The sequence below is a fragment of the Lithobates pipiens genome, unplaced genomic scaffold (assembly GCF_037356315.1).
Source record: "Lithobates pipiens isolate NorthernLeopardFrog02 unplaced genomic scaffold, aLitPip1_a1.2 Scaffold_8, whole genome shotgun sequence".
NCBI lineage: Eukaryota > Metazoa > Chordata > Amphibia > Anura > Ranidae > Lithobates > Lithobates pipiens.
The window spans coordinates 6,656,683-6,672,202 of NW_027507903.1; the positions used below are offsets into that span (position 1 = coordinate 6,656,683).

The window sequence follows — 15,520 nt, forward strand, 5'->3', positions numbered from 1 at the left end:
TATCTTATCAGGCTGTATTTCAACTGCTGTCAAAAGTTCTCTCTTCTTCTAATTAGTGAAATTAAAAACTATGAAGTATCTTAATGAACTTTCACCCAGTAAACTATCTTATAAAAAAATATCAGAAAGAAGCAGAGAGGTCATCTAAAGTTCAACATTTAAAAATGAAGACTATCTATATCTATGGAATAACATAGTATACATTAATAAAGATTATTAACTATTGCTTTACTTATTGAATAATAATATTGATAAAAGCACTATTATATACTAATAATATAATATTATAATATGAATAATAATTATATTATCAATAAAACATATGCAAATTAATATTAATAACATAAAATATATATTGGTTAATATGAAATTCTACTACAAGACATCCCTGTGTTTTTCCTCTGTGTCCATGTGCACAGTGAATCTAATAGGAGTGGTTTCATAATTATCATTTAGCTGCTGCACCTGCAAGGCTCTGAGGAGAGTGCGTCCCATTAGCCCTTGTACACACAGTTGGACATTCCGACAGAAAATGTCCGATCGAACCGTGTTGTTGGATAATCCAACTGTGTGTGGGCTCCATCGGACTGTTTCCATCGGAATATCCGACGGACAAAGTTTTAGAGCTGGGCTATAAAACTTTCCGACAACATGATCCGATCGGACTTTGTCCGATCAAGCGTAGAGAATTCCGATCGGACAAAGTGTCACGCATGCTCAGATCAAATTCCTAGACCAGAGCTATTGGCTACTAGCGTGAACGTAGTCCCGTCGTAACGTCATCACGTTCTGAACGATCAGATTTTCTGACAACTTTGTCCGACCGTGTGTATGCAACAGTTTCGGACAAAATCCGTCGGACAAAATCCAACGGATTTGGTTGTCGGAATGTCCGACCGTGTGTACAAGGGCTTAGACGTGATTTCCTATTGGGAGTATCTCGCCAGAAATGACATTTGTTGCTGCAGCGGATGCCCAAAATCTGACTTGTTTCTTATGCCTTGTACACACGGTTGGAAATTTCCGATGGAAAAGGTCCGATTGGATTATGTTGTCGGAAAATCCGATCGTGTGTGTGCTCTATTGGACTTTTTCCATCGGAAATTCCGAAGGAAAAAAAATTGAGAGCAGGATCTTCCGACAAAAAGATCAGATCAGACTTTTTCCGATCGTTTGTAGAGAATTTAGATCGGACGCATGCTCAGATCAAATTACGAGACCAAAGCTATTGGCTACTAGCCTCAACGTAGTCCCGTCGTAATGAACGAATGTCATCACGTTCCGAACGATCGGATTTTCTGACAACTTTGTCCGACCGTATGTATGCAACACCAGAGCTCCAGAGCTATTTACCCACCCCTTCCCCCATGGGGGGGGGGGGGGCGTTCTGTATACCATCTGTGTACAGAGCGCCTCCAGGTGGCCACATTGCATATTTACTCAAAATTACAACACTGGAGATTGAAAAGGAAAACAAGTACAATATGACTTGTGTAGCAATTGCATACACTATATTATTATTATTTTTTATTTGCTATTTACCCACCCCTTCCCCCATGGGGGGGGCGTTCTGTATACCATCTGTGTACAGAGCGCCTCCAGGTGGCCACATTGCATATTTACTCAAAATTACAACACTGGAGATTGAAAAGGAAAACAAGTACAATATGACTTTTGTAGCAATTGTATACGCTATATTATTATTATTTTTTATTTGCTATTTACCCACCCCTTCCCCCATGGGGGGGGGGGGGGCGTTCTGTATACCATCTCTGTACAGAGCCCCTTCAGGTGGCCACATTGCATATTTACTCAAAATTACAACACTGGAGATTGAAAAGGAAAACAAGTACAATTGTATACGCTGTATTATTATTTTTTTATTTGCTATTTACCCACCCCTTCCGCCATGGGAGGGGGGGGGGGGTGGGCGTTCTGTATACCATCTTTGTACAGAGCGCCTCCAGGTGGCCACATTGCATATTTACTCAAAATTACAACACTGGAGATTGAAAAGGAAAACAAGTACAATATGACTTGTGTAGCAATTGTATACGCTATATTATTATTATTTTTTATTTGCTATTTACCCACCCCTTCCCCCATGAAAGAGGGATTACCCTTTAAGTCTCCTATAATTTACAAGCCTATAAAAGTGGTGATCGGATACGGCTATAGAGGAGTTAAACGCGGAGGGTTGAAAGGGGCTGCCGGGAATGCCTCCCGGAAATCCAGATGAAAAAGGGTCTACCTATAAGCTTTATTTCTTTACAGAAATGTTATTATCCCCGAGAAGCAGACGGGTGATTACACTGCGTGGAGAGTATTGTTTCAGGGTCCTGGACAAACCGATATTGCTACACAAACAAGTTTTCATCCTATTGAGTCCAGGAAAAAAAATCAATACGCGGCTGCCATATTTCAGCAAAAACCTGCTGAGTCTGGATTAACACTGCGAGCCGGAGTACATGTGTGTGCTTAACGGTGTATATAGTGCCGGGTCACATAAATATCTCAGCCCATGGCCATTCCAGTAATGAAGGAAACCTGCAGCAAACCGGGACAATTCAAATAGAAACAAGAAAATGAAACATGCAGAAGCATAGAATATCTTCATTGTAAAAGACCATACAGATCCCCCTGCTGATTTTTTGTACGTTTGCCCACTGACAAAGAAATAATCAGTCTATAATTTTAATGGTCGGCTTATTTTAACAGTTAGAGACGGAATAACAACAAAAATATCCAGAAAAAAACGCACTTCAAAAACGTTATAAATTGATTTGCATTTTAATGAGTGAAATAAGTGTTTGATCCCCCTAAATCCCCTCAATCCAGCAAGATTTCTGGTTCCCAGGGGGTCTTCTGTACAGGTAACGAGCTGAGATTAGGAGCACTTTCTTAAAAGGGAGTGCTCCTAATCTCAGCTTGTTGACTGTATAAAAGACACTTGTCCACAGAAGCAATCAATCAGATGCCAATCTCTCACCACCACGGCCAAGACCAAAGAGCTGTCCAAGGATGTCGGGAACAAGATTTAAGACCTACACAAGGCTGGAATGGGCTACAAAGACCAGTTTGGGTGTAAGGGTGACAACAGTTGGTGCGATTATTCGCAAATAGAAGAAACACAAAATAACGGTCACTCTCCCTCGGTCTGGGGCTCCATGGAAGATCTCACCTCGTGGAGGTTCAATGATGATGAGAACGGTGAGGAATCACCCAAAACTACACCGGAGAATCTTGTCAATGATCTCAAGGCAGCTGGGACCATAGTCACCAAGAATACAATTGGTAACACATTACGCTGTGAAGGACTGAAATCCTGCAGCGCCCGCAAGGTCCTCCTGCTGAAGAAAGCCCATGTACAGAACCGTCTGAAGTTTGCTAATCAACATCTGAATGATTCAGAGGAGAACTGGGTGAAAGTGTTGTGGTCAGATGAGACCAAAATCAAGGTCTTTGGTGTCAACTCATCTCAACTCAACTCGTGGTGTTTGGAGGAGGAGGAATGCTGCCTATGACCCCAAGAACACATCCCCCACTGTCATACATGGAGGTGGAAACATTATGCTTTCGGGGTGTTTTTCTGCTAAGGGGACAGGACAACTTCACTGCATCAAAGGTACGATGGACTCGGCCATGTACCATCAAATCTTGGGTGAGAACCTCCTTCCCTCAGCCAGGGCATTGATGGGTCATGGATGGGTGTTCCAGCATGACAATAACCCCCGACACACTCGGCCAAGGCAACAAAGGAGTGGCTCGAGAAGAAGCACATTAAGATCCTGACCTAGCCAGTCTCCAGACCTTAATCCCATAGAAAATATGTGGAGGGAGCTGAAGGTTCAAATTACCAAACGTCAGCCTCGAAACCTTAATGACTCGAAGAGGATCTGCAAAGAGGATAAAATCCCTCCTGAGAAGTGTGCAAACCTGGTGGAAAACGTCTGACCTCTGTGATTGCCAACAAGGGTTTTGCCACCAAGTACGAAACCATGTTTTGCGAAGGGGTCAAAAATTTATTTCACTCATTAAAATGCAAATCAATTTATAACTTATTTGAAATGCGTTTTGTTGGATTTTTTTGTTGTTATTCCGTCTCTCACTGTTAAAATAAACCGACCAATAAAAGGATAGACTGATCATTTCTTTGTCAGTGGGCAAACGTACAAAATCAGCAGGGGGATCAAATACTCCCCCTCCCCCTCACTGTAATACAGCAATCTAGATTCAAAGACAGCCACAGCCATAGCTAGGAATGCACCGATACCGAGCATTTTCACGAGTATTCGTGAAAATGCTCCAGATAGCGAAACCGATAATTTTCAGTGCGATTTGCCTCAATACAAATTGAACAGGTACAAATCGCACTGCAGAGAATTGCATGCCATTTGAACAGGAACGCAGTGCCAGTGCAATTCCTGTCGAATCGCATGCAAATTCCCCCCATGTCCAGAGGCCGTGATTTGCCATCATTGGCGGGACCGGGACACTATTCAGATTTTGCATTTGACTGGATATGTACTTAAAACAGAGCTTCACCAAAAAGGGGAAGCTTCGCTGGTCTGCCTATGCACCCCCTCCCCCCTTCCTCTGCTTCCACATTTGGCACCTTTTGTGGGAGGAACGGGTACCTGGTTATGACAGGTACCCGCTCCCACTTCCGGATCACTTCCTCCTCCCCCCAGCTGGCCCATTCACAAAGCACAGCGCACTTCACGCATGCACAGTGGGGAGGCTTCGCTGCCCGTTGCCCTTAGTGGAGATGGCGGCGGCAGCAGCACCCGACAGCCAACTAAAAAATCCCGGGTGAGGACACCACTGGACTCCAGGACAGGTAAGTGCCATAATATTAAAAGCCAGCAGCTGCAGTAATAGTAGTAATTTTATTTTATTTTTTTAAGCTCTGCTTTAATGTGAGCTATAACCTTTTTAATAAACTGTCCACTAGATATCGCTTCCCTTTCTATACACACACACACGAGTGGTGGGGAAAAATCGCATGCGATTCGGACAGGAATTGCACCATATGCAATTGCTTGCAGTGCGATATGCACCCATTTATTTTCTATTGATGCAAACTGCAAAAGTATCGGTACTCAGTATCGGCGAGTACTTAACCAAAAGTATCGGTACTTGTACTCGCCGATTAATAAAAAAAAAAAAAAAAAAAAAAAAAAAAAAAAACAGTATCGGGTGGGACTGCCTGGGTGAGGAGACCGATTGCTGTTCACACTTAGTATGAACAACGGATCGCTCTCCTTACCCCCTGACAGCACGGAGATCTGTCTGCTGTGTGGAGCGTTTGCGGATGCCTGGTGGTCATCGCGATTGCCAGGCATGCGCATTGGCTCCGGCGTCGGGCCATGGGCGCATGCAGCGGAACTCCGGCGACGCGCGCACCCCCTAGTGGTCAAAAAGGTGAACCCACATATGGCTACGACGGTTCGTACAGGGGGGCCAACCTGCCGCAGTATAACTGCGGTGGCTGGTCGGGAAGGGGTTAAAACATTAAAAAAGTACAATAAATAAAAAAAATGAGTTATACCCGCCTACTCTGTATAATGGTTTTGCACAGAGCAGCCCCGAGCCTCCTCTTCTGGGGTTTACCGCTGGCACTCCCTGCTTCTCCTCTTCTCTAAATGCACCCATAGCAAGCCGGCTGCTATGGAGGCATTTATGCAGGCATGCTTCCAACCCGGGCTGTGTGCATTTATAGACGCACACAGCATGGCTTGGCCCTGTTCCCTCCTCACAAGATTTGACTGACAGCAGCGGGAGCCAATGTGAGAAGAGACAGAGAGAAAGTGGAGGAGAGCTGTTGTACAGCAGGGTTCAGAAGAGGAAAGGAAGAAGCAGTGCAAGAAGCCAATCAGTTTGTGTGCCAACAAGGAGCATGGTTCTGAAGGGAGTGGGGAGAGAGGCCCAACTGCACTCTGTGCACGTCTTATAGACAGAAAGAGGCGGCTCAGGAGCGAGCGCGCACGAGTGCCCCCGTAGCATGCAGCTTGCTTTGGAGCCACTATGCATGGGGGGAGTCAGGGGCTCCAGCAGGGGATCCGAGAAGAGGATCGGCGATGCTCTGCTCAAAACCATTACACAGAGCAGGTAAGTATAACATGTTTGTTGTTGTTTTGTTTTTTAAATCCGAACCTTCAGGCTCCATTTACACTTGTGCGACTTGTCCTGCAACTTTGTACACAAAGCCACATGACAAGCCGCAGCCCATTGTTATTAATGGCACCCGTTCCGATCCGATTTGATGCAACTTGAGTGCCAGAGTGTTAAGTTGCATCAAAATCGCACTGGAAATCGTGCGACTTTGGAGTTGCACAAGTGTGAACAGAGCCTTAGTTTTACTTTAATAAATCTAGCTCACGGCCCACGACAAAAAAAAAAAAAATCACAAAAGTCATGGAAAGTGTCATTATAATGGGGGATTTTAAATATTCATACATAGACTGGGCGAAGGGAACCGCACATTCATGTAAGGCTCGCCAGTTCCTAAATGTCTTGCAGGATAATTTTATGGGTCAGATGGTAGATGCACCAACTAGAAACAAAGCGTTACTGGATCTACTGATTACCAACAATACAGACCTGATCATGGATGTGGTAATACGGGGGAATTTAGGAAACAGCAATCGCAGGTCAATTGGCTTCAGTATAAATCACACAAATAGGAAACATAAGGGGAACACAAAGACACTGAATTTCAAAAGAGCCAACTTCCCTAAACTACAGACCTTGTTAGATGATACCAAATGGGATAAAATCTTAGAACACGGAGGAAAAATGGGTATGCTTTAAGAGAACATTAAATAAAGGTATTAGCCAGTGCATCCCAATGGGAAATACATTTAAAAGAGCTAATAAAAGTCCTGGGTGGCTTAACTCCAATGTAAAAATGCATATAAAAGCATAGGAGAAGGCCTTCAAAAAATACAAGGCTGAGGGATCATTATCAGCATTCCAACTTTGCAAAGAATGTAAGGGTGCAGTCAGGGTGGCTAAGATAGAACACGAAAGACACATAGCAGAGGAGAGTAAGAAAAATCCCAAGAAATTCATACATAAATAGTAAGAAAGGGAGGTCAGATCCTATTGGTCCCATAAAGAATGATGCAGGGAATCTGGTTACTAAGGATGGAGAGATGGCGAAGGTATTAAATGTATTCTCCTCGGTCTACACAAGGGAATCGGGGAGCTTCAGTAACCAAAACTGCAATGTTTATCCTCATGATAGGTCACAGGAAGCACCCCCATGGCTAACAGAGGACAGAATTAGAAATAAACTTGAAAAAAACGTAACATTAATAAGTCACTGGGACCAGATGGCTTGCGCCCGAGGGTTCTTAAGGAACTCAGTCAAGTAATTGCCGGACCATTGTTCCTAATTTTTATGAACAGTTTACTGACTAGAATGGTACCAGCTGATTGGAGAAAAGCCAATGTAGCACCAATATTTAAAAAAGGGCCAAGATACATCCCTGGGAATTACAGACCAGTTAGCCTAACATCAATAGTATGCAACCTCTTGGAGGGGATGATAAGGGACTATATAGAAGATTTTAATAATGAGAACGGTATCATTAGCAGTAATCAGCATGGATTCATTAAGAATCCTTGCCAAACTTATCTATTAACCTTCTATGAGGAGGTGTGCTGCCATCAAGATAAAGGAAGGCCTGTAGACGTGGTGTATCTGGATTTTGCAAAAGTATTTGACACAGTTCCCCATAAACGTTTACTGTACAAAGTAAGGTCCGTTGGCATGGACCATAGGGTAAGTACATGGATTGAAAACTGGCTACAAGGGTGAGTTCAGCGGATAGTGATGTGCTGGGACCAATCCTATTTCATTTATTCATAAATGACCTGGAGGATGGGGTAAATGGCTCAATCTCTGTATTCGCGGACGATACTAAGCTAAGCAGGGCAATAACTTCTCTGCAGGATGTGGAAACATTGCCAGACGATCTGAACAAATTAATGGGGTGGGCAACTACATGGCAAATGAGGTTTTGTGTAGAAAATGTAAAGTAATGCATTTGGGTGGCAAAAATATGAATGTAATCTATACACTGGGGGGAAAACCTCTGGGGGGATCTAGGATGGAAAAGGACCTGGGGGTCCTAGTAGATGATGGGCTCAGCAATGCCAAGCTGCTGCTAACAAAGCAATCAGAATATTGACATTAAAAAGCGGATCAACTCCAGAGATAAAACGATAATTCTCCCGCTCTCCGCCTGGAGTATACTGTCCAGCTCTGGGCACCAGTCCTCAGGAAGGATGTACTAGAAATGGAGAGAGTCCAGAGAAGGGCAACAAAACTAATAAAGGGACCAAAGGATATTAGTTATGAGGAAAGATTATGAGCCCTGAACTTATTCTTTCTGGAGAGGAGAAGCTTGAGAGGGGATTTGATTTCAACGTACAAATACTGTACTGGTGACCCCACAATAGGGATAACATTTTTCCACGAATGGGAATTTAATAAGACACACGGCCCTTCACTAAAATTAGAAGAAAAGCGCTTTTCCCCTAAACTGCGTGGATGGTTCTTTACGGTAAGAGCAGTAAAGATGTGGTATCCCCTTCCACAGGCAGTGGTATCAGCGGGGAGCATTGATAAATTCAAAGAACTATTAGATAAGCACCTGAACGACCACAACATACAGGGATATACAATGTAATACTGACATATAATCACACACACAAGTTGGACTTGATGGACTTGTGTCTTTTTTCAACCTCGCCTACTATGTAACAAAGCCTCTTGCATGTAAGAAAAAATATATACTCACTTATACACAGTTCCACCATTTCCATGACCTAGAATGTCACGATTCTGAATGTCAAGTTCATTAATCTACAGATAAAAGGAAAAAATGAAACAGTCAGCTTTGTGTCCATCTGCAGATAAGTAGACAGGAACCACAGATAGACATAGCTAAAAAAGAATAAAACAAAATGATCATACTTTATATAGTACCAATAGCTTGTGCAGCGCTTTACAATATAAAGACAAACAGTAAAGCTACAATACAATTTAATCCAATAGGATTAGGAGGGTCCTGCTCCTAGGAGCTACACTCAAAAAATCCAATATTGAGACACAAAAGGCCAAAAATGCAACAAGTGCATAAAATTCAAATGGCACCTAAATATTAGAGCTAAAAAAGTGCAAAGACTACAGCCAGAGATAAAATAAGGGAATAAATAGAAAGGTGTTACAAGGAGGATCGTGTATGTTTTTAGAGCACCATAACCACGAGCCAAGCGTTTGGCTCACAGATGCTGTGTAGTCCCATTTACTTCAATGGACTAGTATGACAGGCAGTCCCACCTGTCAAACTCAATATACAATTTTAAATTTACCATGGCCACAAAGCAACGCACTGTATAACCCTCATATTTTAAGTGGACGGACGGGGAGTTAAAACCGTGGCTCGACTGCCTGTTTCTATCACCTCCTTGCTGCATGTGTAAACAAGGCCTGAGATCTACCAACAATTATTTAGTGCAAGGACCTGCCTGATTGGACAGAAGGTTTCTTGGACAATTTACGTAGATCCTTAAATTACATAGTTTTGGTGAATCTAAAGTTTATTGTGTACAAAGTGAGCGAAAGAGTGGAAGAGAAGTAAAGAGGGTGAGCGAGAAAGTGGAAGGGTAGTAGAATGGGCAAGTGAGAGAATGGGAGGGGAGAGGGCAGAAGAATCAGCAGGAGGGAAGTAAAGAGAGTGAGGGGGAAAGTAGAGAGGAGGGGATGAGAATATTCTGGAAGTAGACAGAGTGGTAGGGAGGTAGATAAGGTGAGTGAGAGAGTGGGAGGACTGTAGAGAGGGTGGGCTGGAGAGTGGGGAGGGAAGTAGAGAGGGTGGGCCGGAGAGTGGGGATGGAAGTAGAGAGGGTGGGCCGGAGAGTGGGGAGGGACGTAGAGAGGGTGGGCCGGAGAGTGGGGAGGGACGTAGAGAGGGTGGGCCGGAGAGTGGGGAGGGACGTAGAGAGGGTGGGCCGGAGAGTGGGGAGGGACGTAGAGAGGGTGGGCCGGAGAGTGGGGAGGGACGTAGAGAGGGTGGGCCGGAGAGTGGGGAGGGAAGTAGAGAGGGTGGGCCGGAGAGTGGGGAGGGAAGTAGAGAGGGTGGGCCGGAGAGTGGGGAGGGAAGTAGAGAGGGTGGGCCGGAGAGTGGGGAGGGAAGTAGATAGGGTGGGCCAGAGAGTGGGGAGGGATGTAGAGGAGGGTGGGCCGGAGAGTGGGGAGGGATGTAGAGGAGGGTGGGCCGGGGAGTGGGGAGGGATGTAGAGGAGGGTGGGCCGGGGAGTGGGGAGGGAAGTAGAGGAGGGTGGGCCAGAGAGTGAGAAGGAAAGTAGAGGAGGGGGGGCGAGAGAGTGGGGAGGAAAGTAGAGAGGGTGGACTGGAGAGTGGGGAGGAACGTAGAGAGGGTGGGCCGGAGAGTGGGGAGGAACGCAGAGAGGGGGGGCTGGAGAATGGGGAGGAAAGTAGAAAGGGTGGGCCAGAGAGTGGTTAGGGATGTAGAGAAGGGTGGGTTGGAGAGTGGGGAGGGAAGTAGAGAGGTGGGCTAGAGAGAGGGAAGGGAATTAGAGAAGGTGGGCTAGAGAGTGGTTAGGGATGTAGAGGAGGCTGGGCCGGAGAGTGGGGAGGGAAGTAGAGGAGGCGAGGGCCGGAGAGTGGGGAGGGAAATAGAGGAGGCTGGGCCGGAGAGTGGCGAGGGAAGTAGAAGAGGCTGGGGCAGATAGTGGGGAGGGAAGTAGAGAGGGTGGGTCGTAGAGTAGAGAGAGAAGTAGAGGCGGCTGGACTGGAGAGTGAGGAGGGAAGTAGAGGAGGCTGGGCCGGAGTGGAGAGGTAAGTAGAGAAGGCTGGGCCAGAGAGTGGGGAGGGAAGTAGAAGAGGCTGGGCTGGAGAGTCGGGAGGGAGGTAGAGGATGGTGGGCCATAGAGTGGGGAGGGAAGCAGAGGAGGGTGGGTCGGAGAGTGGAGAGGGACGTAGAGGGGATGGGCCAGGGAGTGGGAGAGAAGTAGAAAGAGTGGGATAAAGTGGGGGATTAAAAGTACTGAGGGTGGGAAAGAGAGTGGGAAAGAAATAGAGAGACTTAGCCCTTGTACACACGGTCGGAGAATCAGTCGGAATGTGTCCTATCGGACCGTGTCGTCGGATAATCCGACTGTGTGTGGTATGCATCGGACTGATTCTGTCGGAATATCCGTCGGACCCAATTTTCCAACATTGACCAACTGGGCCGATCGGACATACTCCGATCATGTGTAGAGAATTTTGATCGGACCAAGTGCCACGCATGCTCAGATCAAATTCCTACATCAAAGCTATTGGCTACTAGCCTGAATGTAGTCCCATCGTAACAAAATTACGTCATCACGTTCTGAAAGATCGGATTTTTCGCCAACTTTGTCCGACCGTGTGTATGCAACAGTTTCGGACAAGATCCGACGGATAAAATCCGACAGATTTGGTTGTGGAAATCTCCGACCGTGTGTACAGGGGCTTAGAGGAAAGTAGAGAAGGTGAGCGAGAGAATGGGAGAGTAGTAAAGAGAGGGTGGGCTGGAGAGTGGGAGGGACGTAGAGAGGGTGGGCTGGAGAGTGGGAGGGACATAGAGAGGGTGGGCCGAAGAGTGGGGAGGAAAGTAGAGAGGGTGGGCCGAATAGTGGGGAGGAAAGTAGAGAGGGTGGGCCGGAGAGTGTGGAGGAAAGTAGAGAGGTGGGACGGAGAGAGGTAAGGGATGTAGAGGAGGGTGGGTCAGGGAGTGGGGAGGGAAGTAGAGGAGGGTGGGCCAGAGAGTGAGAAGGAAAGTAGAGGAGGGTGGGCCGGAGAGTGGGGAGGAAAGTAGAGAGGGTGGGCTGGAGAGTGGGGAGGAATGTAGAGAGGATGGGCCGGAGAGTGGGGAGGAACGCAGAGAGGGGGGGGCTGGAGAATGGGAAGGAAAGTAGAGAGGGTGGGCCAGAGAGTGGTTAGGGATGTAGAGGAGGGTGGGCCGGGGAGTGGGGAGGAAAGTAGAGAGGTGGGCCGGAGAGAGGGAAGGGAAGTAGAGAGAGTGGGCTGGAGAGTGGGGAGGGAAGTAGAGAGGGTGGGCCAGAGAGAGGGAAGGGAAGTAGAGAGAGTGGGCTGGAGAGTGGGGAGGGAAGTAGAGAGAGTGGGCTGGAGAGTGGGGAGGGAAGTAGAGAGAGTGGGCTGGAGAGTGGGGAGGGAAGTAGAGAGGGTGGGCCAGAGAGTGGTTAGGGATGTAGAGGAGGGTGGGCCGGGGAGTGGGGAGGAAAGTAGAGAGGTGGGCCGGAGAGAGGGAAGGGAAGTAGAGAGAGTGGGCTGGAGAGTGGGGAGGGAAGTAGAGAGGGTGGGCCAGAGAGTGGTTATGGATGAATCACAGAGAAAGGCCAGAAAACTGTGAATACAGTGAAAGAAAGAACATTCTAAAACAAAATGAAGTGGGGGAGGAAGTGATAAAGAAAGGAGGGAGAGAGATAGTCAGAGTCAGAGATCCAGAAAAGAAGAGAGTAGGAGACGATAAAAGAGGAAAGTATGAAGATAGAATGATCAGATATGGGAAGAATTGAGGGAAAATCCTGAGAAATAAACTATCAAATATAAGAAGACAGAGGACGGGAGAAATGGCGTGCTTGTTGGGGGGGGGGGGGCGGAGAAATGGCGTGCTTGTTGGGGGGGGGGGGGAGAAATGGCGTGCTTGTTGGGGGGGGGGGAGAAATGGCGTGCTTGTTGGGGGGGGGGGGGGGAGAAATGGCGTGCTTGTTGGGGGGGGGGGGGAGAAATGGCGTGCTTGTTGGGGGGGGGAGAAATGGCGTGCTTGTTGGGGGGGAGAAATGGCGTGCTTGTTGGGGGGGGGGGAGAAATGGCGTGTTTGTTGGGGGGGGGGGGGGGGGGGAGACGATTGACAAGAGAGGGAAGTATACAGAGACTTACTCAGGGATGGGGAGAGAATATCGGGAGACGAGAGTGGGAAATGAGTGACGGAGGAAGAGAGTGTCAAGCTTTGGATGTAAAGTGTCAGGGAAAAGCAACTTGGGGCCATAAACAACACAAGCCCAGGTCATTTCAAGTTCAGCTGCAAGAACAGCAAGATCAATACAACATTTGCCGTCCAATTTATAAAAGGTGATACCAAGGGACAGAGTGATGGAAAGTTTAATGACAATTTGTTTGCCTGGGTCATTTCATTAGTTTGATAAAAGGTGTCAGGATGGGATGATATATCCGAGGTGCGGAGGGTCACAACAGGGGAGGGAAGATGTGGGGTGGGGGGGGGGGGGGGATCTTCAGCGACTCCGGTGGACACTACGGAGCGGCCTGTTTAATGCGCGTCAAGAATGTGAAGGTTAACGGTGAGGTTTATGTGTGCAAAACAGCCCACCCTGAAACATGCATCATAAACCATCATAATTCTACTATAAAGAGAGAGGTAATGCCGCATGAACCAATGTCTCCGAGTGCAAAATCACAGCGTGATGACCGCTTGACATTTTGTTTTGCGAAAATAAATTTTTAGGTATGCAAATAACCAGCAGTCGCACATTGCATGAATCGTCCGGCATAACGAAAGGTTTCCACATACAGACCAATAATCTGCCACAGTAGCTCGCTTCTGATCGAATTTCCCGAAATTCAGTCTACTCAAACTGGTGGCTACACACAAAATATTTTTTGCTTGAACATTTGTACGAAAATTTTGGTAAAATTGATACTCAGAAAATGTTTCCTGCCCTCCCGACCTGCTAGTCCAATAGAATCCCAGACCCATTAAACAGGTTTCATCGCATTATGTAGAAGTTTTTCCCAAATTAACCACTTGGCCCTCCGGAAGATTTACCCCTCCTTCGTGACCAGGACATTTTTTGCGATACGGTACTACGCTACTTTAACTGGCAATTTCGTCCAAAGAATTTTCATATAATTTTCGTACAATTTTCGTATAGCGTGTACACAACTTTCGCCAGCCGATTGCGAATTCTCGTACGAAAATTCCCAAAGGGACAAACTCTGAAATATTTCTCGTACGGGAACAGAAGGAATCGATTTTCGTTTAACCACGTCAGCCCCGGATGATTTGGCTGCTCAAAAACCAGAGCGTGTTTTGCGATACGGCACTGCGTCGCTTTACACTGGCAATTGCGTGTCCATGCGACTCTGTGCCCAAATAAAATGTATTTCCCACATATATAGAGCTTTCTTTTGATGGTATTTGATCACCTCTGCGTTGTTTATTTTTTGCGGTATAAACAAAAAAAAGCTGACAATTCTGAAAAAAAAAAATAATAATTTTTACTTTCTACTATAAAACATATCCAATTTAAAAAAAAAATTATAATAAAAAAAATGTTTTTATCAGTTTAGATCATCTACATGTTTTTGGTAAAAAAAAAATCCCAATAAGCGTTTATTGATTGGTTTGCGCAAAAGTTTTAGAATCTAATAACTATGGGATTTTTTTATTTTTACTTTTTTTTTAATAGTAATGGAGGTGATCAGCGACTTATAGCCAGACATCGATATTGCGACACACAGACAATCTGACACTTTTTGGGAGTGTCAGAGTGTTTAAGAAAATCGGGCGAACGTTCGTCTGATTTTTCTCGATGTTTCACAACAAATTGGAACAGATGAAAGAAAATTTGTACCGAAATTCTTACGAATATTCTCGTACAACAAAGGCTTTTTTTTTTTTATGTTTATTGTTTCTGATCATGTGCAGTCTTTCTTTTTTCAGATTTTTATTACACGTTAACCACTTGCCGACCAGCCGCCGTCATTATACTACTCCTTAAAGCGGGTTAGCAGGCGCGTGCACGCTGAGGAATGTGTACCGTTTTCATACGATTTTTATAAAAGAAAATTATCCCGCTTTAAGGAGCCGACGTACAGCTACGACGGCTCGCGGGATCGTGCCAACCTGCCGCAGTATAATGACGGCGGCTGGTCGGCAAGTGGTTAATGTTTACCGTTTTTCGTACGATTTTCATACAAGAAAAATCTGCGGTGGGGGGGGGGGGGGAGGCGTTTGTCGATGGTCGTGTCCGGCAGTCGCGATGACCGCCTGGCACGGGAAGCAAAACAGGGACATGTGTGTGTGTAAACACATAAATCCCTGTTCTGTTCTGAGAAGAGATACAGATTGTGAGTTCCTTATAGCTAGGAACCACGATCTGTCATCTCCTATAGTCAGTCCCCTCCCCCCTACAGTTAGAACACACAGTCAGGGAACACGGTTAAAGCGGAGGTCCACCCTAAAGTGGACCTTCCGCTCATTGGAACCCTCCCCCCCTCCGGCGCCACAATTGGCACCTTTCAGGGGGGAGGGGGGTGCAGATACCTGTACAGTACAGGTATCTGCACCCACTTCCGGGATAGCTCTCTGCGGAAAGGGGCGTAGATTACGCCCCTTTCCGAAAGTCCCCCCGCTGCCTGCTGGAAAACATACAGATCCCAGAGGCAGCGGGTCCATCCTTATTGCGCAGCGCGACTCGC

At 46.3% G+C, this 15,520-nt stretch overlaps 1 protein-coding gene across 1 annotated transcript in view; it reads right to left on the reverse strand.

Moving 5' to 3' along the window:
* Positions 1 to 15,520, reverse strand: part of MAP2K5 (mitogen-activated protein kinase kinase 5) — a 330,503-nt gene that overhangs the window by 205,879 nt on the left and 109,104 nt on the right. Inside the window, exon 8 of the mRNA XM_077469109.1 lies at positions 8,811 to 8,875. Coding sequence (XP_077325235.1) covers positions 8,811 to 8,875 — 65 coding nt within the window. The remainder of the gene's footprint in view (positions 1 to 8,810; positions 8,876 to 15,520) is intronic.